Source organism: Palaemon carinicauda, chromosome 36 (assembly GCF_036898095.1).
Source record: "Palaemon carinicauda isolate YSFRI2023 chromosome 36, ASM3689809v2, whole genome shotgun sequence".
NCBI classification, from domain to species: domain Eukaryota; kingdom Metazoa; phylum Arthropoda; class Malacostraca; order Decapoda; family Palaemonidae; genus Palaemon; species Palaemon carinicauda.
In genome coordinates, this window is record NC_090760.1 from 4,329,010 (window position 1) to 4,356,241 (window position 27,232).

General features: G+C 39.8%; 1 protein-coding gene across 1 annotated transcript in view; it reads right to left on the minus strand.

Moving 5' to 3' along the window:
- Nucleotides 1-11,329, minus strand: part of LOC137628342 (uncharacterized) — a 29,215-nt gene extending 17,886 nt beyond the window's left edge. The window contains exon 1 of the mRNA XM_068359499.1: nucleotides 10,209-11,329. Coding sequence (XP_068215600.1) covers nucleotides 10,260-11,180 — 921 coding nt within the window. The 5' untranslated portion in view covers nucleotides 11,181-11,329 and the 3' untranslated portion in view covers nucleotides 10,209-10,259. The remainder of the gene's footprint in view (nucleotides 1-10,208) is intronic.
- Nucleotides 11,330-27,232: the final 15,903 nt, after the last annotated feature.

Genomic DNA, 27,232 nt, shown 5'->3' on the forward strand with positions numbered 1-27,232 from the left:
GCAGCTGTTCTCTTAAGATACAACCTCAGACTCCTTACTGGGCAAAGTAGGAGATGGTCTGGGTCATCTGTTACAGAATGGAGACTCGTAACCTGGAAAGAGTCGAACCGAGGGTCCGGCACTCCCGGGTTCTGAGTCTTGGCAACAAACTCAGGGACGAACCTGAACGTTACCTCCCCCCATCCCTTTGAATGGGCGATGTCATATGAGAGACCATTTAGTTCGCTGACTCGCTTGGCCAAGGCCAAAGCTAGCAGGAACAACGTCTTCCAAGTAAAGTGGCGATCTGAAGTCTGGCGTAGTAGTTCGTAGGGAGGTCTCTTTAGAGACCTGAGAACTCGAACCACGTTCCAAGGAGGGGGTCTCACTTCCGACTGAGGGCAGGTAAGTTCATAGCTTCGTATGAGAAGAGAAAGTTCCAGCGAGGAAGAAATGTCCATTCCTTTGAGCCTGAAGGCAAGACTTAAGGTTGAGCGATAGCCTTTCACTGCCGAGACTGAAAGGCGCATTTCCTCCCGCAAATACACGAGAAACTCCGCTATTGCTGTAATAGCGGCATCGAGTGGAGAGATACCCCTTCCACGACACCAACCACAGAAAACTCGCCACTTCGCCTGGTAGACCCCTGCGGATGACTTGCGCAGGTGTCCAGACATCCTGTTCGCAACTTGTTGCGAAAATCCTCTCTCTTTGAGGAGATGCTGGATAGTCTCCAGGCGTGAAGTCGAAGTGAAGCTACGACTTTGTGGAAGATGTTGGAGTGTGGTTGTTTGAGTAGCTCGTGACGTGGAGGGAGTTCCCTTGGAGGCTCCGTAAGGAGTTGCAGAAGGTCCGGGAACCCTTCTGCGTGATGCCATAGTGGAGCTATGAGGGTCATTGAGAGGTTGACCGATATTCTGGTCTTGTTGAGTACTTTTCTCATCAGACAGAACGGGGGAAAGGCGTACACATCGATGTTGTCCCACCGTTGTTGGAAGGCATCTTGCCAGAGAGCCTTGGGATCCGGGACTGGGGAGCAGTACAGCGGGAGCTTGTCGTTCAGCGCTGTAGCGAACAGGTCCACAGTTGGGGAACCCCACAAAGTCAGGCCTTTGTTGGCTACTTGAGGATCCAAAGACTACTCGGTACTCACTATCTGTGTCGCTCTGCTCAGACTGTCGGCGAGCACATTCCTTTAGCCCGGAATGAAGCGAGCTGCTAGTGTGATCGAGTGGACTTCGGACCATCTCAGTATCTCTACTGCAAGATGGGATAGCTGTTCTGAAAAGGTACCTCTCTGCTTGTTGATACAAGCCACCACTGTGGTGTTGTCGCTCATCACTACCACAGAGTGGCCCGCCAGGACTTGGTGGAACTTTTGAAGTGCCAGGAACACGGCCTTCATTTCTAGCAGGTTTATGTGAAGGTACCTTTCTGATTCTGACCACAGGCCTGAGGTCCTGTGGTTCAGAACGTGTGCCCCCCACCCTTTCTTTGATGCGTCCGAAAACAACATCAAGTCCGGGGGAAGGACGAGAAGATCCACTCCCTTTTGTAGGTTCTCGTCTGCCACCCACCACTGGAGATCCGTCTGTTCCGGTTGTCCCATAGGGATCAAGGTGTCCGGGGAATCGTGTCCTTGATTCCACCGCGACTTGAGTCGCCACTGGAGAGATCTCATTTTGAGGCGACTATTGGGAACCAGACGGGCCAGGGAGGAGAGATGGCCGAGGAGACGTAACCACGTTTGGGCTGGAAGTTCTTCTCGTGTGAGGAAAGGTCTCGCGACCTTCCTCAGCCTTGCTATCCTGTCGTCTGATGGGAAGGCTTTTTGGAGATTGGTGTCTATGACCATGCCTAGGTATACCAGTCTCTGAGAGGGCTGCAGAGAGGACTTCTCGAGGTTTACCATGATCCCTAGATCTTGGCAAAGTTCGAGAAGCTTGTCTCGGTGGCGAAGAAGGGTTGCCTTCGAGTCTGCTAGGATCAGCCAGTCGTCCAGATAACGGAGGAGACGGATGCCGATCCTGTGAGCCCATGATGAAATCAGGGTGAACACCTTGGTGAACACTTGGGGTGCTGTGGAGAGACCGAAGCACAGCACCTTGAACTGGTAGATCTTGTCATCTAGGCAAAATCTTATGTACTTCCTTGAAGACGGGTGGACTGGGATCTGGAAGTACGCGTCCTTCAGGTCCAGTGTGCACATGAAGTCTTGTAGTCTCACTGCAAGCCTGACCGTGTCTGCCGTCTCCATACTGAACGGAGTCTGTTTGACAAACCCGTTCAGTGTCGAGAGGTCGATGACTGGTCTCTAGCCTTCAGACTCCTTTCTCACAAGAAAGAGTCGACTGTAGAAGCCTGGGGAGCCGTCCACAACCTCTTGGAGAGCGTCCTTCTTCAACATGGTCTGGACTTCTGCCCGGAGGGCCTGTCCCTTGACCGATCCCATGGAAAGGGAGCTCAATGACACTGGATTCGCTGTCAGGGGATGTAGACATGAGATGAACGGGACGCGATAACCCTGACCGATTACGGAAATCGTCCAGGTATCTGCCCCGAGTTGCTGCCACCTTGTCGCGCAACTTTGTAATTATTCCCCCACTGGTGGACATGCGGGGGGACTGCCAATCCTAGCGTTTACGGCCCCGGCCGTTCCCTCTAGGATTCTTGCCTCCTCCCTTGGAGGACTTTTTGCCCCTTCTGCCCTTGGCAGGAAAGGGCTTAGACACCTTCTGCTTCGCTGTCGTTGTCTTCCTAGTGTCCTTAGCTGGACGGGGTTGCTGAGCTGCTGGAGGTTTGTAAGGCCTCGATGTCAGGACCTTGTGGATGAGGGAATCCTGATTGGACTTCCTCCACCTCTCAGAGGCTAGCTCCACGTCATTTGGCTCAAACAAGCTCTTACCGAGAATGGAAGAGTGTCTGATCCTGCTAACATCAGAACTGGGGACCTTCTGGTGGAACCTCTCAGCCACTGCGTCCCGACGCTTTAGAATCGTGTTGGCCCACAAGCTCGAGACTTGATGGGCCAGAAACTCGATGGTTCGCGTGCCTGAGAGTAAGAATGTCTCCAGTGCCTTCCTGGTACTTTCTTTGGACAGGTCCTCAGAACATACCAGGATGCCCAGAGATCCCAGCCAGATGTCCAGCCACGAAGTTGCCTGCATGGCACACTTCGCAACTTTCTCCTGGCTTAGGATCTCAGTTGCGGAATAGGACACTTGCCGGTTGGAGAGTCTCTCAAGAGGGACTCCCCCAGTGAGTTCTTCCACCGAATGGTGTACTAGAAGACTCAAACAAGTCTCCTCTAGGATTTCAAAGTACCTCCTCTGATGTACTCGAGGAGGAGGGAGGAGCTTGTTACCGGCACTGGATCTATTGGAGGAGGCAAGCTCAGAGAGCTGGCCCTCAACCTTGTCTCTGGCACTCTTCATCCACTCAGACCAGGGCAAAGCTGCACTGGCCCTAGAGGGTTTCTGGGTGACGTAGATTCAGTCCAGGACCGTATCCTTCCCTTCACGAGGAGGAATCTCTGGGTCTGGGATCCCATTGAGGTTCCTCATGAGGGTCAGGACTTGCCAAAACGCATGTTCTGACTCCTGGTGTTCTCCTCCTGACGGACTGGCAGCGAAGTCTCCCGTCCCCAGAGGCTCTTCCTGGGGAGACTCGCGGACGTTCTCCAAAGGTCTATCTGGTTCCTGTCGGATCCTTGCGGGGTCCTTGCGGAAAACTTGGGAACAGTCTTCGAGTCCTTCGGCTTCCTCCTAGGAGGGATGCAGGACTCCAGCAATGAAGGATGTAAGGCCTTCGCCACCTCTACACGAGGGGACTTCTCAGGAAGCGGCGGAGTTTCCCCCATTGGTGCGATGGGGGAACGGACCGGATCTTCCGGTTTTCCTGAGGATGGGTAATACTCATCCGCAGAGGAGGGAGAGAAAGTCTGAGGTGGGGTAGGAGCCTTACGTAAGGACTTGCGAGGGGACAGGATAGTCCTTGGAGAAGTTACCACCTCTGGGACTCCTCTCTTCCTCTTAAGGGGGGAGGAAGTTGCCAATGATTTGTGACCCAAGTCAGAAAGCGCAGGCTTCATTGCCTGCATAAGCGCTCTGACAATGGTACCAAACCAGGGCTGCTGGCTGACATTCGTGCTGTCAGATACTCCCTCTGGAGAGAAGGGGATCGTTCGATTCCTTGGAGGAGTCGACACATGAGGGTTCGCCTGTTGAGAATCTGCAATGAAGGAAGAAGAAAGATCCTTAGACCTGTCCGGGAACCTCCCCTCCTCCGGAGAGCGCGCTGTTCTGCACTTGCGGGGAGGGGAGCGCGATGTTGACCTGTCCGCCTGTACCCCTGATGTAACTTGGGCGTGATCGCGTTGGCGATCGTTGCGCCGATCACGCTGGTGATCGCGTGAAAAGCCCTGATCTGGATCGCGCGTAAATGAATCATGCGCAGCAGGATATTCGCGCACGCGCGTGAGTGTGGGCGTGCGAGGTTGAGGGCGTGGGCGCGCGTAGGAGATGGCGAGGGTGTTTGGCGCACAGGAGCTATCTTATGAGGAGGGGTAGAAGGCTGGATGCGTGGGTGCACAGTGGGCTGATGGGCTACTGATGAGTGCGAGTGCACGGTAGCATGATGGCGCATGTCTGTAACGACCGGGCGTGGGGGCGATTGTGCCACCTGGCGATAGCGCGAGGGCGAGTTCGCGCGTTGGCGCGTAGGCGAGAGGTGTGCAGGTTGTGCAGCTGCCTTAGGCGATCGTGGGCGCGCATCAGGATGTTGGCGCACAGGTGTGCGTTGTTGTGATGGGCGCGCAGCAGGAACTGGCCGTGTAGGTGTGCACGCGACTGGAACTGGGCGCGCAGCTGGAACCTCGCCTGCTACTGGAACATTGTGCGCAGTTTTTATATTGCGCGCCGTTAGCAGAGAGTACAGGGGAACCCGTGAGCGCTCATGCGCTATCTTGGGAACCTCCTGGACTGCGCGCTGTGATGTAGAAGCGCGTTGGCGAGCGCGTTTGCGCTATAACAGGAACAGGGCGAGGTTGGCCCGCATCCCTCTAGTAGTATAAGAGTGTTGGGGGTCTAGAGACACCTGTGAGCGCCTGTGCACTAACTTAGGTGCCTCTTGGACCGCGCGTTTGTCGTCTAGAGACACCTGTGAGCGCCTGTGCGCTAACTTAGGAGCCTCCTGGACTGCGCGTTTGTCAGGAACTGCCGGGCGCGTGTGCGCAGGCGAGCGCGTGTGAGCAGGTGGGCGCGGAAGCGCTATCTCAGGAACAGCTGATGGGCACGGGCGCGCCGATGGTTGTAGGCGCGCAGGGGAACCCTGGCGTTTAACTGGAACATTTGTGCGCACGCGCGCAGGTGAGCGCCGTGGCGCTAAATCAGGGTCAGCGGCAACAGCAGGAGGGCGCGCAGGTATAACCTGGCGCGCAAGGGTATGATGCGCAGTTTTGCGCTCATTGCCCTTTTGCCTCGAAGGGACCGGTGCCTGCGCAATGACAGGTTTAGATGGCACGTAGCGCACATCCTCCTTGAAAGGAAATGGCAGGACAGCATGTGTGGAGGGTGACTGGATACAAAACGATCCCTGGAGAGGTCTAAGGTGGTAGCTGGCAGGAACGGTGATCGGTGAGTTGTCTCCTCCGCAGAGGACTGCGGGGATGACGAGCCGAAGAGGCGCCTCCTAACTCCCTTGTGAGGAGAAGGAAGGCCTCTACGGGAGGGCGAGCCTTCCGCCTTATACGCCCACGAGGGGCCGTTGGATCAGAACTCTGACCTTCGTAGGGCCTCCGTAGAAGAGTCTCTGTTAGTGAACTCCCCCGGGGGGAGAATCACTTGCAGAAGAGACCGTAGGACTTAGTTCCTCCCTTGAAGGATGTTCGGAGGGGGAACCTAAGCCTTCAGCTACCTCAGCAACAACAGGCACAGGAGTTTGAGCAGAATAACTCGATGCCTCCGTCACAACAACGTCAACGACCGACAGAGGATCTATCTCTGCTGTCGTCGGCGATTGTTTAACAGCCGCACCCAATTTGATCATGTCATACAGGGCTTCCCTGGAGGGCGAACCCTGAAGCCCCAAGGAAGCCCAAAGCTGTAATAAATCATTATTATTAACAGGAAAATCAATATTTAAATCCTCCTCCGGGGGAGGAGGGGCAGCTGCTTCGCTATGGGAGGCAACTACCTCTCCCGCACCCCGGGATCGGTCAACAGCAATACGGTCTACGCTACCACTCGCCGGCCTCTCGGGAGAGACCGCTCGAGTGGGAGCTTCGGAGGAGGAAAGGGCTACGGAAGAAGTCTTGGGATTTTCTCTCTTCAAAGGAGCCTCTGAAGGAGAAATATCCCTTTTAGCCTTCTTCTTGCGTCGCCGGGAAAACCTCTCCCACTGGGAGGTAGACCACTCCCTACATTCGATACATACGTTAGACCTATCACACCGTTGGCCCCTACACTGAGGGCATAAGGAGTGAGGATCGGTGTCCAAGACCGACATAAGGGTACCACAAGGGCGGCCGGCTTGTCCAGGGGACGTACGCATGATGAAAGAATAGAGGCCAACTTCAAACACACACTGAAAGAAAAAACAAAACAGATTATGGCAGTAAAAAATGGAGGAGAGCGCAGACAGGTCTGTCGTCTCTCCGAGCCAAAAGTAAAGTGAAGCACTCACTGTGTGTGTGAGGGGGGAGGGGTAGCAAGCTACCCCTCCCTACCCCCCCGCTAACTAGCGGAGGGGTAGTAAACCCTCGTTAAAATTCTTATGGCTCGTCATTTCAGCTACGCCGAAGTAATTACCCCATGTAAATAGCGTGGTTTGTATTTCAGTTACGGAACAAATCAAATTTGGAGGAAAATGAGCTGGAAGAGGAGGAAATTTGCCTTTTACTCCTACCAACCTTCTCAGGCTCTGCAAGCAGAGAAGTCGAGGTCCGAATGACCATCGACGACGATGCTTCCCCTCATGGGTTACTCCAACAAGAGCCACAACACTGAGGAACACTGTCATAGGGGGAGAGGCAGGTATACTCACTGGCACTTGTAACAGACTCAATGCCTGGGGCCACAGGCCCAGTGAGGGAGGGAGCCATCGGCGGAGGGGCAAAGGTGACAGGAATAAGGATAGATACAGGGGGAATGGCACTGAAGCTAAATACAGGAGGCAGTCATCAAGAACATAAGTACAGGTTTACTGGCCCCGAAGACTTCTTACACCTTTCTGGCTTTGACACTTCCCTCCCACAGGTGCGTAAGCCTTCTAAGCCCTACTACCGTAGATCCTTCTTGGCTTAGAGTGCACTACAGGATCACCACTGCGGTCACTAACACTGGGAACAGGGGTGAGGTAGCCTTTCCTACCTGCTTTCTCGAAAAGACCTATAAGACCCAATGCCTGCCTTAGGTCACTCATCATTGGTGTTTTTCAAGGAAGATATTACAGCATATATCCGAGTGAAGTGATGACCCAACACTTCCAACAACCCTGAAAAAATTTCCTGATGTAGATCAGTTTTCCCTGCTCTTAAAGTATACTCTTTGGGCAAGCCAAGGGCGTATACCCAACGGCTTCAGAAAACAGCGTGAGGAACTTAAAAGGGCTAACCAGTCTCTCCAGCATGTAAAGGTCATTACAAAGAATAATGACCACCTAATGAGAGGCCAGAGTCTACACTTGATTAAAGGGGGTAATTGCAAATAATCATGCCCCTATCAGCAGCACGAGCAAATCTATCGCCAGTGTAGTCGCAGACCGAGGTTGTGCCCACGTATAGATGCATTCCTGCTTTGTTCCATTAATAATTAAAATTATGCGAAAATGAATAAACAGTCTTGGATTGTATGCAACTACATCCTTACACGTTGGAACTTTTGACGAAATTGAAATGTTTTTAACAGTCAAGTGGGTTGGGTTACTCTCCCATTCTCACCACCTGTCGTTAACCACCTTGTTAATGATTTCAACAGCTATTACAGCTCTGCTGTAAACATTCCCTATTTTATAGGACAAAAGGTTTATGTATGTGTTGCAACCCATCTCAGAATCTGCATCGTGTTGGAATATTCTCACTTGGCGCTGCGCAATGTGAAGATTCCCAGATCGCGCGACCAAGTTGGAATCGTATTTTGGTTGCTGTGGAGCGAAACAGATTCACGTAAATACGCCGACTGACTCGTTTACCTTGTATGGCAATAGGTGTGTTAACAGTATTAGGTTCTATGGGGGTGATCTCCTCGTCGTATATGCAGTGATCAGGCCATTATGTAAAGTCAGGTCATTATGTATGTTTAATTTGTTTCCAAGGCGTGTTAGTTATTGTAGTGGTTAATTGCAATTACCATTTGGTTTGATGGATGTGTTAGGTAGTGGCATTAAGGGGGGTGTCGCAGGGGCTAGGCCTAGGTAGGGGTACAGGGCCTTAGGTTAGGTTAGGTGGTTGTACTAGGTTCGGTAGTGCCCCGAAAATCACTGTGGCCTTAAGGGGGGGGGGTAGAGAGAGAGAAACCCCCCCCCAGTAGGGCTAGGTAGGGGTACAGTGGCCCTAGGTTAGGTGGGTGTATTAGGTTCGGTAGTGCCCCGAAAATCACTGTGGCCTTATAGGGGGGGTTGCAGGGGGGAGCCCCCCCTCCCCCCAGTAGGGCTAGGTAGGGGTACAGTGGCCCTAGGTTAGGTGGGTGTATTAAGTTCGGTAGTGCCCCGAAAATCACTGTGGCCTTAAGGGGGGGGTTGCAGGGGGGAGCCCCCCTCCCCCCAGTAGGGCTAGGTAGGGGTACAGTGGCCCTAGGTTAGGTGGGTGTATTAGGTTCGGTAGTGCCCCGAAAATCACTGTGGCCTTAAGGGGGGGGGGGGTTTGCAAGGGGAGCCCCCCCTCCCCCCAGTAGCCCTTGGTAGGGGTACAGGGCCCCTAGGTTAGCTTACGTGGATGTATTAGGTTGGGTAGTGCAATGAAAAATCACAGCGGGAACCCAACACTGCATTCCAACTTTGCCGCACAAAGTAAGAATTCCAACATTGCGCAACCCGATTCGGAATCGGCGCAGATTCCAACATAGCGCGGAACATATGCATAGGAACAATTAATTATTACAGTATTTCATGGTCTAGCAAATCTTGAATGAATATTATTGAACAAACTTCCATGGGTTTTGAAATTGTTTGGCTCACTTAACCTAGGCTAGGTCTTGCACATTAATTTTTGGTAGAGTAATATTTCACACAGTAAAATTGGGAATTAACTTTCAAAATGGTTCACATTAGTTTTAGGAATTAATATTTAATGCTCTACTCCCCATAAAAGCAGTGTACTGTAGTGATGAAACAACCTTAAGTTATATACAAGTTATCTTAGCTATTATATGCTGGTGTGCAGCATACTTAAACTAACTTGAATTTACTTAAACTTAGAAGTTTTACCCCAATTTGAGGAGACCTGATTAGAGAGGGTACTACTTAGAGTTTTGGTAAATAATCGAGGCCACAGAAAGACAAACGGAACTCTTAAATTAAGCTATAGGTGCATCTCTTATGTGAAATGCTTATGTCAAACAATATTAAAAATAAATCTGACTAGGTCAAAGCATCTCAACACTTGTCCATCATAATTATACATCATGCTTAAAAAACAAGAACACTTATAATTTGGTGTACATATAGCCATTCGCCATTTAAAATACTTTTATGTTCGATGAGTAAGAACATAGCGTCCTATAGTCCATTTCTTTTACCGAGGCAGATTTGCACCAACTCGCAGCGATGCCTTTTTAGCTCGGAAAAGTTTCCTGATCGCTGATTGGTTAGAATTATCTCGTCCAACCAATCAGCGATCAGGAAACTTTTCCGAGCTAAAAGGACACCCCTGCAAGTCGGTGCAAAACTGCCTCGGTAAAAGAAATGGACTATAGGACAGTTTAGGCAAGTGGGAGGGAGCAAGAATTGCTTTGCTGAGTAAGGACATTGTATCCTAGGTTAGATTAGGTGAGGAATGGGAAGTTCCGACATTTACTAGTGACAGAGCATGGGTAAATATCTCCCAATAATTTAGTAATTGTAGTCTATAAATAGAAAGAAGACCAAACTATTAAAGGCATGCTTATTATATATATTGACATAGCCTAGGCTATAGATAATATACTGTAATTTAGAAGATTAGAAGAGTTAGCTAATAGTGTATAAAATTTAAAGAGTACATTAGTTGCCAAAACCATTTTATGAAGCCAACTTACCTAAAACAAATCCACATTCACCAGTTTACATCTCGGCAGACTTAGGTTATATTATCTTTCAGGTACAGATTCGTGTGCAAATTCAGCCACGCATCGAAGGAAGTGATGTAACCGATCAGGGGACAAATAATAATTAACAAACAGATACCGCGAAAGATATCTGGGATGATATTTTTCTTCCCTCCTGGCTTTCCTGATCCTCCGTTTCCAAGATCTCAAGCCGTGCCACTTACTCTTAATGCCCCTGATGTTAATGTCCTGATCTGTCGAAGAGGCACTAACCACTCGATGTTCGTACCCATACTCCTTAAGCGGCAAGAAATCCTCTCGGTCTGTGGTATAGAGAATCGATCCCTTCTGAATATACCTTTGAATTACAGGGATTAAGCTATTCTCGACATCTTCCACAAGCACAAAAAATAATCTGTCGGTGTGGCGTTCGTACGCACCGAGAACAGTCTGCCGCCACCCTTCGATTTCGGTCAGGTCGTCAAAATGACAAATGTCAATTTCCAAAACTACACCGGAGCCTCCGAAGGGCTTAGCGGGGATCTGCGTGTCGAACCAGAACTGACTGACCGCAAAGCAGAGTCGGCTGAGGGTTAGGATCGTGTCGTTGGTCAGCATGAGGTTGCTCGCCATCAGGTCATAGGACCAACACCTGGACAGCCAGTGATTGAAGAACAGCAGCAGCTTCCAAGGACTGACGTCGATCTTGTCCAAAACCGTCCCCTCTCGATCGTTCAAGGTGAAACCGCAAGCACGGTATTTGCTCTCCCCAACTTTCGTTTTCGTCAAGCACTGCCATATATTACGTTCTTTCCTTAATTCGCAATCACTGTGACAATGAGGACAGGTTACCTTCGAAGGCAGAATGCCGTGTAGGCGCAGACACGAAATGGCCTCATCGTCGTCCATCCAAAATCGCTTCATGGCGTCAAACTCGTTGAGTTCACAACCGAAACACAACATTTTTAATGAATCCAAGAGAAATATAATTAAGAATTTTCATGGACGGCTTTGGTTAGGCTGGAAAAAAGCTTTGGGAGACGGTTGTTTTTCAAACATGCATTCACAATGCATTTCAGTGACCCGTTTAATGTTTTGGTTTTGGAGTATGAATAGTAGCACTGGAATACATTCGCCTCTGGAACGGCTCTCCTTTTTTATCATAGTGCTCTTCTGATTCTGCTTGTTTAATTTTCTTGTGTCTGTTGTACCATATGCTTTTATATTGCCTCTCTTATTTTTTATATATATTATTTTTGTTCGTGAAAAGCAACTGTCAACATCGTATGTAAGATTACTTAAATTATGGAATGCCTCTTCTTTTTATTTCTAGTGTTTATCAAGCAATAATAGGTCTATGCTCACTCCTGCACATTATGCCCATATACCTCTATTATTATTATTATTATTATTATTATTATTATTATTATTATTATTATTATTATTATTATTAATATTATTATTTGTTATTTATTATTTATTATTTGCTATTTAATAATAATAATAATAGTAATAATAATAATAATTATTATTATTATTATTATTATTAGTATTATTATTATTAGCAGCAGCAGCAGCTAAGCTACAATCCTACTTGGAAAAGCAGGATGCTATAAGCCAAAGGACTCAATTGGAAGTTATTCACAAACAAACAAACATAAATATGGACAAACAGGGGCAAAACAAACAACTTTTAACTTCGTAGTTGGAGGTAACTAGCAAATATCAGCTAAAGTACTCCGTCCTATAGAATTCACTGTAGGTGGATCCAGAGTCAATATCTGTATTGACTCTGTGTGGATCTATTTATCACTTAGAGTTTCCGCTTGTTTTTTTTTTTTTTATGTCGTAAGCATCTTTGTTAGCATGTTCCATCCTTTAATCTTATCATTCAGTGTTTATTTATTAACATGTTCTTTATACTTTCTTTTAACTTCATTTCTTGTTACTGTCTTTATCTTCATATTTTCCTTCATTGTCAACGTGGTGAACTTGTTCGAGGTGTGTGTGTGTGTGGGGGGGGCTTAGTTTAAGTGTTATATAGCGTATGTTCAAGGTTTAAAGGTTTAAAGGCCGCTCATGAATGGCAGAGCCAAGGGACAGTGGCATTGCCCTATCAAGTAGGACAATGCCCTAGAGACTGACCATATATACATATGATCAGTACCCAAGCTTGCTCTCCACCCAAGTTAGGACTAAGGAGGGCTAGGCAATGGGTGCTGATAATTCGGCAGATAGACCTATAGGCTCCCCCAAACTTCCATGCATCCTTAGTTTACAAGGATGGTGAGGTTGCATCGACCAAAGGAACTAACGAGTTTGAGCGGGACTCGAGTTCCAGTCTGGCAATCACCAGACAGGTGTATCCTTACAGTTAGAACATTTCTCTGGCCCTTACTGTGCATCAGTTAGGACTGTAAAGGATACTTAGCACTTAGTAAAGCTGGATTGACGTTTCATCAAGAAAAAAATAATAATTGTATTTCATAAAGAAGCAAAGAAAAGGAAAGACTGGTTAGGTGGATCTCTGCAGTTCCTAACGAAGGAAAGAAAAAAATGCAGCATTTTCTTCTCAAAGAAACCAGGTTATATGAAGAGACTTTATTTTCCTATTGGCTCATATGGAAAATAACATTTATTACCAAATATGAAGATATATTCCTAATGTTACACCTTAGAATGAAAATGGCTTCAAAACACATAATAGAAAAGAACTCCGAGTGCAGAACTCCGCCACGGCAGCTTATTTATCGAAACCAACTTGCCTTTCCCAGATTCAATTTAGACCGAAGGCGAATTTGAAGTCTTGTGTGGCAACCATGTGCGAACTTGTGGTTAAGATTAGGGTCAATTCGGTCGACCATTTGCTCGACCTTGACCTTGACCTTTGAGCTAGAACTTTCAAAATTGAATCACTTCCACGACTCAACTTAAACAATTAACCCCTGGAATTTTCACTACTCCATGAATAAAATTTTGGACAGGAAGTCGTTCACAAACAGACAAACAGGGGCTAAAACATAACCTCCTCCCAGCTTCGTTGGCGGAGGTAATAACGACGTTTCTGTTATATCTTCCTCTTGTTCTGTTGAAGATTTTATAGTTTATATAGGAGATATTTAATTTCATGTTACTCTTCTTGAAATGTTTTATTTTTCCTTAAGTTTCCTTTCCTCACTGGGCTATTTTCCCTGTTGAAGCCCCTGGGCTTATAGCATCCTGCTTTTCCAAATAGGGTTGTAGCCTAGCAAGTAATAATAATAATAATAATAATAATATTAATGATAATAATAATAATAATGATAACAACAACAACAACAACAACAACAACAACAACAATAATAATAATAATGATAATAGTAATAATAATAATAATAGTAATAATAGTAATAATAATGATAATAATAATAATAGTAACAACAACAACAACAGCAACAACAACAATAATAATAATAATGATAATAATAATAATAATAATAATAATAATAATAATAATAATGATAATAATAATAATAAAGAACAGGTACATTACTCAAAAACTCTTTCAAAGAACATTTTTAAGATAATTACCTGTGTTTAGATTATGAATAATTAATAAAATCCCAAATTTTCTTCTTGAACAGAAGCGTATTTCAGTCTTCGTAGCTTTCAACAACACCCAATGTTTTATTTCCCAGCAAGGATTAATTCAAGGCCTTCGTCAAAGGATCTTGGCTAAGGGCCAAGTTATCTGTCTTAATCTCATGCAGGGAATTTGAGTGTTTTTTTATATCTTTCATGCATAGAATACCGCACCTTTTTGTGATTTTATTTATTCAAATCATATCTGTTTTATCTCATATTCATAGGATACTTTTTTATGATTTTATCGATTCAAATCATATCTTTTTTTTTCTATCTCATATTCATAGGATACTTTTTTTATGATTTTATCTATTCAAATCATATCTGGTTGTTTTATCTCATATTCATAGGATACTTTTTTTATGATTTTATCTATTCAAATCATATCTGTGTTTTATCTCATATTCATAGGATACTTTGTTATGATTTTATCAATTCAAATCATATCTGTTTTTTTTATCATATTCATAGGATACTTTTTATGATTTTATCGATTCAAATCATATCTGTTTTTTTTATCTCATATTCATAGGATACTTTGTTATGATTTTATCTATTTAAATCATATCTGTTTTTTATCTCATATTCATAGGATACCTTTTTATGATTTTATCTATTCAAATCATATCTGTTTTTTTTATCTCATATTCATAGGATACTTTTTTATGATTTTTATTTAAATCATATCTGTTTTTTATCTCATATTCATAGGATACCTTTTTATGATTTTATCTATTCAAATCATATCTGTTTTTTTTATCTCATATTCATAGGATATTTTTTTATGATTTTATCTATTTAAATCATATCTGTTTTTTATCTCATATTCATAGGATACTTTGTTATGATTTTATCTATTTAAATCATATCTGTTTTTTTTATCTCATTCATAGGATACCTTTTTATGATTTTATCTATTTAAATCATATCTGTTTTTTTATCTCATATTCATAGGATACCTTTTTATGATTTTATCTATTTAAATCATATCTGTTTTTTTATCTCATTTTCATAGGATACTTTTTTATGATTTTATCTATTCAAATCATATCTGTTTTTTTTATCTCATATTCATAGGATACTTTTTTTTATGATTTTATTGGTTTAAATAAGATTTTCTGAGATTATCCAATCCTCCAGACCTTGTTAATACGAGCCTTCTGACTAGTACATTCATAATGTGTTCGCCTAAAATTCGCATGGCAGCAGATCGATCCCAGCATAAAACCGCGAGTTTAAGCTTTTAACTGGGGAAGGCACTGCTGTGGTTGGGCACCACATGGGGAGGGGCCCGTTGGTTGTGCTTGCCCGGCTGACGTTCTGGTGAGCATCTATTCTGATGTAACTGAAACCCAGACCGTGAGTTTAAGCTGTTTACTGGGGAGGCCACGGGGTTGGGCACCACAATGAGATGGGGTTGGGCTTGCCCGGCTGACGTTCTGGTGAGCATCTATTCTGATGTAACTGAAACCAGACATTTTTAATAATACACTTACAGTAGTGCAACTTATGAACTTTTCTTAAAATATTAAGAAGCTCTATTCCAACTGTGACATAATTATGGAATATCATCCTAGTCAGGCAGTTAAATCTTTCGCTTGAAGGTAGTGGCTATTAGCGTTGGATTGTTTTTCTCCAATATATTTCTTTAACTGTTTGTTTATTATTATTATTATTATTATTATTACTATCCAAGCTACAACCCTAGTTGGAAAAGCAAGATGCTATAACCCCAGGGGCTCCAACAGGGAAAAATACCCCAGTGAGGAAAGGAAATAAGGAAATAAATAAATGAAGAGAACAAATTAACAATAAATCATTCTAAAATAAGTAACAACGTCAAAAGAGTAATGGACTCCTTTCTCTGTTGGACCACTTAGCCTTATAATATTCTGATTAGTTGATGATTATAATGACAGCTTTGCTTTTAACTGGTATTCAAGTATGAAAATGCTACTCTTAGGAAAAAGCATGGAAATTTGCCTTAGAATACATAAGATGTTTTTACTATTACAAGTGTACGCGATCCGTAAGATATATGACGGCTAGATAAAATATATAGATATGGGCACGCGTACTCCCTCTTACAAGGGTATGGTCACTCCCTCTCCCCCCCCCCCTACTCGAGGAACGAGGAGAGCTGAACGTGACCGGAAAGAAATATATGTATGATATCTCTTTATATATATATATATATATATATATATATATATATATATATATATATATATATATATATATACACGCACACACACACACACACACACACACACATATATATATATATATATATATATATATATATACACACACACACTATAAATAAGGAGATAGACACTTTCTCCTTATTATATTGGGATGGTTGCATTACGTAGTACACAATTATGTATTCTTTTGAATTGTTTTAAAAGTTAAAAAAAAAAAAACTTTCGGAAAAGGAGATTGTTAATATTTCAAAGTGTCCTAATTTTACGTAATTTCAAGATATATATATATATGTATATATATATATATATATATGTATATATATATAATGTGTGTATACTGTATATATATATATATATATATATATATATATATATATATATATATATATATGTATATATATATATATATATATATATAATGTGTGTATACTGTGTGTATATATATATATATATATATATATATATATATATATATATAATGTGTGTATACTGTGTATATATATATATATATATATATATATATATATATATATATTAATTTTTAACGATAAATTGTGAAATTTCTCAACATTTTAAATATCCCGACATTATTATTATTATTATTATTATTATTATTATTATTGTTATTATTGTTGTTGTTGTTGTTGTTGTTGTTGTTGTTGTTGTTAGAGCTCTGATGAGACAAAATTCTTCGGGTGTCCGTAGAATAGAATTTTTTTTTTTTTTGCACAATATGTAAACATTGTACAAATACTTGATTCGTCTAGTCAGACTCAAGTGCGCACATTAGAGACATCCTTTCTCAATATTGTTACAGTTAAGTCCCTAATGAACTGCCTCGAAAGCCTTTTAGCACTGTGCAAAATAATTCCTCAGGCGAGAAAAGCCAGCTACCTGTTTAAACACAGGTACTTAAGAGCTCTATCACCCCCCAGAAGAAATGTCCGAGTTTATTGTCTCCTCCTCCTCCTCCTCCTCCTCCTCCTCCTCCTCCTCCTCCTCCTCCTCCTCTTCTTCTTCCTCCTCCTCCTCCTCTTCTTCCTCCTCCTCCTCCTCCACTGAATTTTGATCTTTCTCGAGACGCCACAATGCAAGAAAACTTGTTGCTAACGGCACGTCCAGATTTGAAAATAGCTGAAGTGAGGTGGAGGTCTTACGGTATGAAAGTGGTTTTTTTTTGCTTGACTTCGTAGTTTACAATCTCGGAAATCTGGGATATTTCCATTTTTTTCTCCTTCTCTTTCTTCGTCTTATTTTGTCGTTGTTGTTCTTCTTCTTCGTACAGAAATAAAGAGACTGAATCACTCGGCCTTGCATCTTCTTCGTGATACAAATAAATTCCTCCACCTCTAAAGAAATAACAGAATAATTTTGTTTAGTGAATTACGACCAGTACGAATTTATAAGAATAATTACTTTCAGGTGTAATGTATTTCCTTTGAAATAACTATTTAAAAAATCTTATTTAGTATATTAGGCCGAATAGAAAGAGCTAGACTTTAGTTAACCAAGAGAGCTTACTTTCAGGTGTAATGTATTTCCTTTGAAATAACCATTTTAAAAATCGTATTTAGTATATTAGGCCGAATAGAAAGAGCTAGACTTTAGTTAACCAAGAGAGCTTACTTTCAGGTGTAATGTATTTCCTTTGAAATAACCATTTAAAAAATCTTATTTAGTATATTAGGCCGATTAGAAGAGCTAGACTTTAGTTAACCAAGAGAGCTTACTTTCAGGTGTAATGTATTTCCTTTGAAATAACCATTTAAAAAATCTTATTTAGTATATTAGGCCGAATAGAAGAGCTAGACTTTAGTTAACCAAGAGAGCAAGCAGCCTTTAGAAGTGGGTACTGTATTCAACAACTGAATATTATTCATGTAATTATCCAGCAAATGTAAAAATCAACCGAGTATGACAAACCACATGTATGGTATTTATAGACTAAGAGAAAGCTTTTGATTCTGCCAAAACCTCAGCAGGAATGAAAGCCCTTCAAAGACAAGGAATAGATAAATCTTGTGTTATAACACTTGAAGATATATATACAGGAAATACAAAAATCCTAAAACTATATAAAGAAAGTGAGAAAATTCCAATTGAGGAAGGAGTTAGACAGGGAGACCCCATCTCTCTTAAATTATTCACAGCATGCCTAGAAGTTTTTAAAATATTAGATAGGAAAAATGTAAGAATTAATATTAATGGGAAATGCCTTAACAACTTAAGATTTGCAGATAGCATAGTTATGGACGAACCTCTAGAGATTGCAAATGAATATACATTCTTAGGACATAGTATTAACTTGGAGCCTTACTGTAGCCTTAGAACATTAGCTAGTTACAATAAACAGCTATGGAAAGAATAATTATGGAAATAACACTAAGAGACAGAAAAAGAGCCACATGGATACGAGAGCAAACTAAAGTAGAGGATATTCTAACTACATATAAGAAAAAGAAATTAATATGGCAGGACATATAATGAGAATGGCAGATAATAGATGGACATTAATAATAGCAGAATGGGTCCATAGAGATAACTAAAGAAGCAAGGGAAAGGACGAGAAGACGATGGATCGACGAACTAAGAAAATTTACGGGCGTAGACTAGCTTAGAAAGATTATAAGTAACCCTGATTTTACTTAATAAACTCATGTTTTTTTACCTAATATTGGAAATTTAACTGTTCTAGAAAAATTTAATCTGATTTGCTGAAAAGTCATCAATAATTTTTTTTTTAGTGATGGGACCTTAGTCTCCAGTAAAAAATTATTCTTTTTACTTGTAAATTGACTGGCATCGTATTCCTAACCTCAAATGTTTACTGTTATTGTTGATTATGTTTCCAAATGCCTTAATTAATAATAAGGCCCATCTGGTTTAGTCCTTATCTCTATTCATTATTTTCAATATCAGTTGTTTTCAAAACATCACTACTCCACTCTTTGTATATAATTTTGTTCATATTGTTATTTTATCATTTCTTATTTCTCTTTTCTACTTTATACTTTACTTCTTAAGATTTTTTTTCTGCACTGCGCTGCTTTCTTCATTTGGATATGTATTATTCTGCTATTCCAATTAGGGCTGCAGCTGTTACGTGATGTTTAAAGTAATAATGATGATAACATAAGTTTATTTTATCCATCATTGGACTCTGTCAGAAGAGGACCCTTCTTCTTTTTTTTTTTTTTTTCTTTTTTTTTTTTTTTTTTTGTCAAATTACCTGTAAATGATCAGATGTAAGAAAAAATGACCAAAAGATGTATAAAGAAAAAAGAAGAAAATGGTCCAATCCAGACTCGCCCGATTTAGTTAGTATTTAAACAAAAGATGGTTTGTGAAATCTTCATTTCCTGATTTAGTTTTTGCTAAAGCCAAAGCATGACCTCTGTAATCTTCATTTCCTGATTTAGTTTTTGCTAAAGCCAAAGCATGACCTCTGTAATCTTCATTTCCTGATTTGGCTTTTGTTAAATAAGATACATGACCTTTATAATCTTCATTTCCTGATTTGGCTTTTGTTAAATCCAATACATGACCTTTATAATCTTCATCTCCTGATTAGGCTTTTGTTAAATCCATTACATGACCTTTATAATCTTTATTTCCTGATTAGGCTTTTGTTAAATCCAATACATGATCTTTATAATCTTCATTTCCTGATTTGGGGTTTGTTAAATCCAATACATGACCTTTATAATCTTCATTTCCTGATTTGGGGTTTGTTAAATCCAATACATGACCTTTATAATCTTCATTTCCTGATTTGGCTTCTGTCAAATCCAATACATGACCTTTATAATCTTCATTTCCTGATTAGGCTTTTGTTAAATCCAATACATCATCTTTATAATCTTCATTTCCTGATTAGGCTTTTGTTAAATCCAATACATGATCTTTATAATCTTCATTTCCTGATTAGGCTTTTGTTAAATCCAATACATGATCTTTATAATCTTCATTTCCTGATTAGGCTTTTGTTAAATCCAATACATAATCTTTATAATCTTTATTTCCTGATTAGGCTTTTGTTAAATCCAATACATGATCTTTATAATCTTCATTTCCTGATTAGGCTTTTGTTAAATCCAATACATGACCTATCTAATCTTTATTTCCTGATTTGGGGTTTGTTAAATCCAATACATGATCTTTATAATCTTCATTTCCTGATTAGGCTTTTGTTAAATCCAATACATGACCTTTATAATCTTCATTTCCTGATTAGGCTTTTGTTAAATCCAATACATGACCTTTATAATCTTCATTTCCTGATTTGGCTTTTGTTAAATCCAATACATGATCTTTATAATCTTCATTTCCTGATTAGGCTTTTGTTAAATCCAATACATGACCTTTATAATCTTCATTTCCTGATTTGGCTTTTGTTAAATCCAATACATGACCTTTATAATCTTCATTTCCTGATTTGGCTTTTGTTAAATCCAATACATGACCTTTATAATCTTCATTTCCTAATTTGACTTTTGTTTAATCCAATACATGACCTTTATAATCTTCATTTCCTAATTTGACTTTTGTTTAATCCAATACATGACCTTTATAATCTTCATTTCCTGATTTACTTAGTGTTTCATACTCCAAATATTGGTCTTTGCAATCTTCATTTCCTTATTTTGTTAGTATTTTATAAGGGAAAATATGGCCTTTATAATCATCATTTCCCGATTTAGTTTTTTAAGCAAAACCTTTCTTTTATAATCTTCACTTCCCGATTTAGTTAGTTTTTTTATAAGCCAAAATGGTCTCTACCTTTTTCACTTCCTCATTTAAATTTATTTAGTTTTTTATAAGCCAAAATGGTCTCTACCATCTTCACTTCCTCATTTAATTATTATTTTATAAGCTACTATAATTGCCTTTATCATCTTTACTTCCCGATTTAGTTTTTTAAGCCAAACCTTATCTTTATAATCTTCACTTCCTCATTTAGTTAGTTTTTTTATAAGCCAAAATGGTCTCTACCTTTTTCACTTCCTCATTTAAATTTATTTAGTTTTTTATAAGCCAAAATGGTCTCTACCATCTTCACTTCCTCTTTTAGTTAGCATTTTTTATAAGCCAAAATGGTCTCTACCATCTTCACTTCCTCATTTAATTATTATTTTATAAGCTACTATAATTGCCTTTATCATCTTTACTTCCCAATTTAGTTTTTTAAGCTAAAACATGTCTTTTATAGTCTTCAATTCCCAATTAGTTAGTTTTTTATAAGCTACCATAATAGCATTTACCATCTTCATTTCCCTATTTAGTTTTTTGAGCTAAAACATGTCTTTAATAATCTTCACTTCCTCATTTAGTTAGTTTTTTATAAGCCACCAAAATGGCCTTTATCATCTTCACTTCCCGATTTAGTTTTTTAAGCTAAACCATGTCTTTTATAAACATTACTTCCTTATTTAGTTACTTTTTTGTTAGCCACCCTAATGGGCTTTATCATCTTCACTTCCCGATTTAGTTTTTTAAGATAAAACATGTCTTTTATAAACATTACTTCCCTATTTAGTTAGTTTTTTGTTAGCCACCCTAATGGGCTTTATCATCTTCACTTCCTGATTTAGTTTTTTAAGCTAAATCATGTCTTTTATAAACATTACTTCCCTATTTAGTTAGTTTTTTATAAGCCACCCTTTATGATCATCACTTCCCGATTTAATTTTTTAAGCTAAACCATGTCTTTTATAAACATTACTTCCCTATTTAGTTAGTTTTTTATAAAAGCCAAAAATAATTAACCTCCTGATTCTTCGTCTCGAGCAGCCAAAGCGATTTCTATCGCAAGCCCCATTGCTCCGATAACACCTGACTCAGGCCACGTTCGCAACGTACATTGCTTCCTGCAATGCTTGATGCGAGGAAGGCCACATAATCGGCATTTGCTTGCAAGCACCAATAGCTGGATAAGCTTCAGAGACCAAACAACGCTTCGATTGAACTTGGATAGTCTGTCTGCCAAGATTGTTTAGATTCCTTTTGATAGTTCCTGTTCGGTGATGATGATGAAGATGATGAAGGGGACCTTTTCGCTTATCTCATTTTTGATTGATTGATATAACTGGCGTCTAAATACCGATGGTCATGGTTGCTGTGGATATGTCAATTTTTTTTTTTTTTTTTTTTTTTGAGGGAGAGGAAGAAGAATTGGAAGACAGGAATCCTAGACGGGATGTGATAGAGGAATAGGTGAAGTGGAAAAGGGACCGTTTCGCTTATCTCAATTTTGATTGATTGATATAACTGGCGTCTAAATGCCGATGGTCTTGGTTGCTGTGGATACGTTGAATATTTTTTTTTTTTTTTTTTTTTTTCTTTTAGGGAGGGGAAGAAAAATTGGAAGACATGAATCCTAGACGAGATGGATAGAAGAATATTTGAAATGGAAAAAGATATGAAGAAAAATATAAAGACAAGAATCTTAGACGAGATGGATAGAGGAATAGATGAAGTGGAAAAGGATAGGAAGAAAAATTGGAAGACGATAATCCTAGATGAGATGTGATAGAGGAATAGATGAAGTGGAAAAGGATAGAAAGAAAAATTGGAAGACAATAATCCTAGACGAGATGGTTAGAGGAATAGATGAAGTGGAAAAGGATAGAAAGAAAAATTGGAAGACAATAATCCTAGACGAGATGGTTAGAGGAATAGATGAAGTGGAAATGGATAGGAGGAAAAATTGGAGGACAAGAATCCTAGACGAGATGGATAGAGGAATAGTTGAAATGGAAAAGGATAAGGAGACAATTTGGAAGACAAGAATCCTAGACGAGATGGATAGAGGAATAGATGAAGTGGAGCTAGGTAGTAGGTTGGCCAGGGCACCAGCCACCCGTTGAGATACTACCGCTAGAGAGTTATGGGGTCTTTTGACTGGCCAGACAGTACTACATTGGATCCTCCTCTCTGGTTACGGTTCATTTTCCCTTTGCCTACATACACACTGAATAGTCTGGCATATTCTTTACATATTCTCCTCTATCCTCATACACCTGACAACACAGATTACCAAACAATTCTTCATCACCCAAGGGGTTACTGCACTGTAATTGTTCAGTGCCACTTTCCTCTTGGTAAGGGTAGAAGAGACTCTTTAGCTATGGTAAGCAGCTCTTCTAGGAGAAGGACACTCCAAAATCAAACCACTGTTCTCTAGTCTTGGGTAGTGCCATAGCCTCTGTACCATGGCCTTTCACAGACTTGGGTTAGAGTTCTCTTGCTTGAGGGTACACTCGAGCACACTCTCCTATCTTATTTCTCTTCCTCTTGTTTTGTTAAAGTTTTTATAGTTTATATAGGAGATATTTATTGTTGTTACTCTTCTTAGAATATTTTATTTTCCTTTTTTCCTTTCCGCACTGAGCTATTTTCCCTGTTGGAGCCCCTGGGCTTATAGCATACTGCTTTTCCAACTAGGGTTGTAGCTTAGTAAGTAATAATAATAATAATAATAATAAAAGGATGGGAAGAAAAGTTGGAAGACAAGAAACCTAGACGGGATGTGATAGAGGATTAGATGAAGTGCGAAAGGATAGGAAGAAAAATTAGAAGACAAGAATCCTAGACGGGATGTGATAGAGGAATAGATGAAGTGGAAAAGGATAGGAAGAAAAATTGGAAGACAAGGATCTTAGACGAGATGGATAGAGAAATAGATGAAGTGGGAAAGGATAGGAGGAAAAATTGGAGGACAAGAATCCTAGACGAGATGGATAGAGGAATATAGATGAAATGGAAAAAGATAGGAAGAAAAATTGAAAGACAAGAATACTAGACGAGATGGATAGAGGAATAGATGAAGTGGAAAAGGATAGGAAGAAAAAATGGAAGACAAGAATCCTAGACATGTGATAGAGGAATAGATGAAATGGAAAAGGATAAGAAGACAATTTGGAAGACAAGAATCCTAGACGAGATGGATAGATGAATTGGAAAAGGATAGTAAGAAAAATTGAAAGACAAGAATCCTAGACGACATGTGATAGAGGAATAGATGAAATGAAAAAGTATAGGAAGAAAAATTAAAAGACAAGAATCCTAGACGAGATGGATAGAAGAATAGATGAAATGGAAAAGGATAGGAGGAAAAATTGGAGGACAAGAATCCTAGACGAGATGGATAGAGGAATAGTTGAAATGGAAAAGGATAGAAAGAAAAATTGGAAGACAAAAATCCTAGACGAGATGGATAAAGGAATAGATGAAGTGGAAAAGGATAGGAAGAAAAATTGGAAGACAAGAATCCTAGACGAGATGGATAGAGGAATAGATGAATTGGAAAAGTATAGGAAGAAAAATTTGAAGACAAGAATCCTAGACATGTGATATAGGAATAGATGAAATGGAAAAGGATAAGAAGACAATTTGGAAGACAAGAATCCTAGACATGTGATAGAGGAATAGATGAAATGGAAAAGGATAGGAAGAAAACGGAGGCAAATAGAAAATATTTCATGATTTTGTTGTTGCAATGACAGCTGATCAAGGGCCATGGGGGCACTGACTGACACATCTATATGGCTCATAACATCCACGAGCCTTTATATGGCCTACTTAGCATTTCATGACGCAAGGCTGATGCCACCCACCTTCTTCCACCTTGAGATAATCCTCCTCTTTCTCCCCCCCCCCTGCCCCCCTTGCAATCCTCTCCTCATAACTCAATTTCTTAACCCCCAGACGAAGACCACAGCTTCCCCACCTCCCAAGACAGCCTAGTCTCATTACTTTAGTCTATATCTGTTGAAAGGAATTATAAAGACAATTTGTAAAGAGAGAGAAATGGGGAAATAATAGCCTAGTCTCATTACTTTAGTCTATATCTGTTGAAAGGAATTATAAAGATAATTTGTAGAGAGAGAGAAATAGGGAAATAATAGCCTAGTCTCATTACTTTAGTCTATATCCGTTGAAAGGAATTATAAAGATAATTTGTAAAGAGAGAGAGAAATAGGGAAATAATAGCCTAGTCTCATTACTTTAGTCTATATCCGTTGAAAGGAATTATAAAGATAATTTGTAAAGAGAGAGAGAAATAGGGAAATAATAGCCTAGTCTCATTACTTTAGTCTATATCCGTTGAAAGGAATTATAAAGATAATTTGTAAAGAGAGAGAAATAGGGAAATAATAGCCTAGTCTCATGACTTTAGTCTATATCTGTTGAAAGGAATTATAAAGATAATTTGTAAAGAGAGAGAGAAATAGGGAAATAATAATCAGAATAAACCAAGTAAAACCAAACACATACAGCTAAGAAAACAAGGAGTATCGAGTGCAAAGCAAATTTACATTTCCCCCAGACGAAGACCACAGCCTCCCCACCTCCCAAGACAGCCTAGTCTCATTACTTTAGTTTATACTCTATATCATCTGTCTTAAGGAATTATAAAGATAATTTGTAAAGAGAGAGAGAGAAATAGGGAAATAATAACCAGAATAAACCAAGTCAAACCAAACACAAACAGCTAAGAAGATAAGCAAAGAAACGCCATGAAAACAAGGATTATTGAGTGCAAAGCAAATTTACATTTCCCGAGAGAAACGAGGAACTTTTCTGCGCATGCGCTGCTCGATCCTGCCAGCCTAAAGAGCTGTGTACGTATGCGTTCGGTTGCCGAGAACGACTCGGAGCGTTTGGTCCGGGACTGGGGCATATAAGGGAGCGTTTTAGTCTCGCTCCGACTTATTTCGTGCCGAGTTGAGCGGAATTGAAAAAACATCTTTAGTTACGAAAAAAAACTAAGGTTAGTTCACCTAGTTACGTTGAGGAATGTTGGTTTTTGTGCGCATTTTAATGTTGATAAAATATTGTTCAATCTTCCCTCTGAGAAACTTATTTTAAAGGAAATATAAAAGAAACAAAAATCTAATTTTTATTTCCAGTTGCCTTCGTAGGAAATTGTGCTTCAGTGTGTGGTGGACGCTATTATTAATCTGTTGTAGTTTTTAGTTTTCTTTAATGATTACTAATATTTTTTGTTTTTCAATAGCAACTAGTTACTATTTTTAACAGATACTTATAACTTATTCTATTTCATATATTTTCTAAACAGATATAACTGAAAATAGTGAAACTAGTATTATTAAACGACTGGTTTTAAACGTAGTAAGGTTACTCCAATTTTTGAATTTTTTAAAACAGTTTTTTTAAGTAATATTTTGTTTTAAAATATTTAAATTTACGTGACATCCCTGAATGAAGTCACCATCGTTCCCAACATCTGACCTAAATTTTATAATTGAGCCAAATTCACGAGATGTCACTCAAACTAACCCGATTTTACTACTATTTTTAAATAGCCACCTGTGAAATTGGTCCTATTTAATTACTATTTTTTTAAATAGACATCCGTGTAGATAGTCCATTTTCATAAGTTTTGAATAGTCATACATAAAATTAGTCCCATATTACAACTATTTCTAAATAATCTATAAAACTAGCCTTATTTCCTAACTATTTTCAAATAGCCATCTATTAAACTAGTCTTATTTCACAACTTTATTCAAATAGCCATCTATTAAACTAGTCTTATTTCACAACTATATTCAAATAGCCATCTATTAACCTTACTATTTTCAAATATCCATCTATTAAACTAGTCCTATTTCATAACTGTTTTCAAATAGCCATGTATTAAACTAGCCCTATTTCATAACTATTTTCAAATAGCCATCTATTTAAATTGTCTTATTTCCTAACTATTTTCAAATAGCCATCTTTAAAAATAGTCTTATTTCATAATTATTTTCAAATAGCCCTCTATTAAACTAGTCTTATTTCATAACTATTTTCAAATAACCATCTATAAAACTAGCCCTATTTCATAACTATTTTCAAATAGCCATCTGTTAAACTAGTCTTATTTCACAACTATTTTCAAATAGCCATCTATAAAACTAGTCTTATTTCACAACTATCTTCAAATAGCCATCTATGAAACTAGTCTTATTTCACAACTATTTTCAAATAGCCATCTATTAAACTAGTCTTATTTCATAACTATTTTCAAATAGCCATCTGTTAAACTAGTCTTATTTCACAACTATCTTCAAATAGCCATCTATGAAACTAGTCTTATTTCACAACTATTTTCAAATAGCCATCTATTAAACTAGTCTTATTTCATAACTATTTTCAAATAACCATCTATCAAAA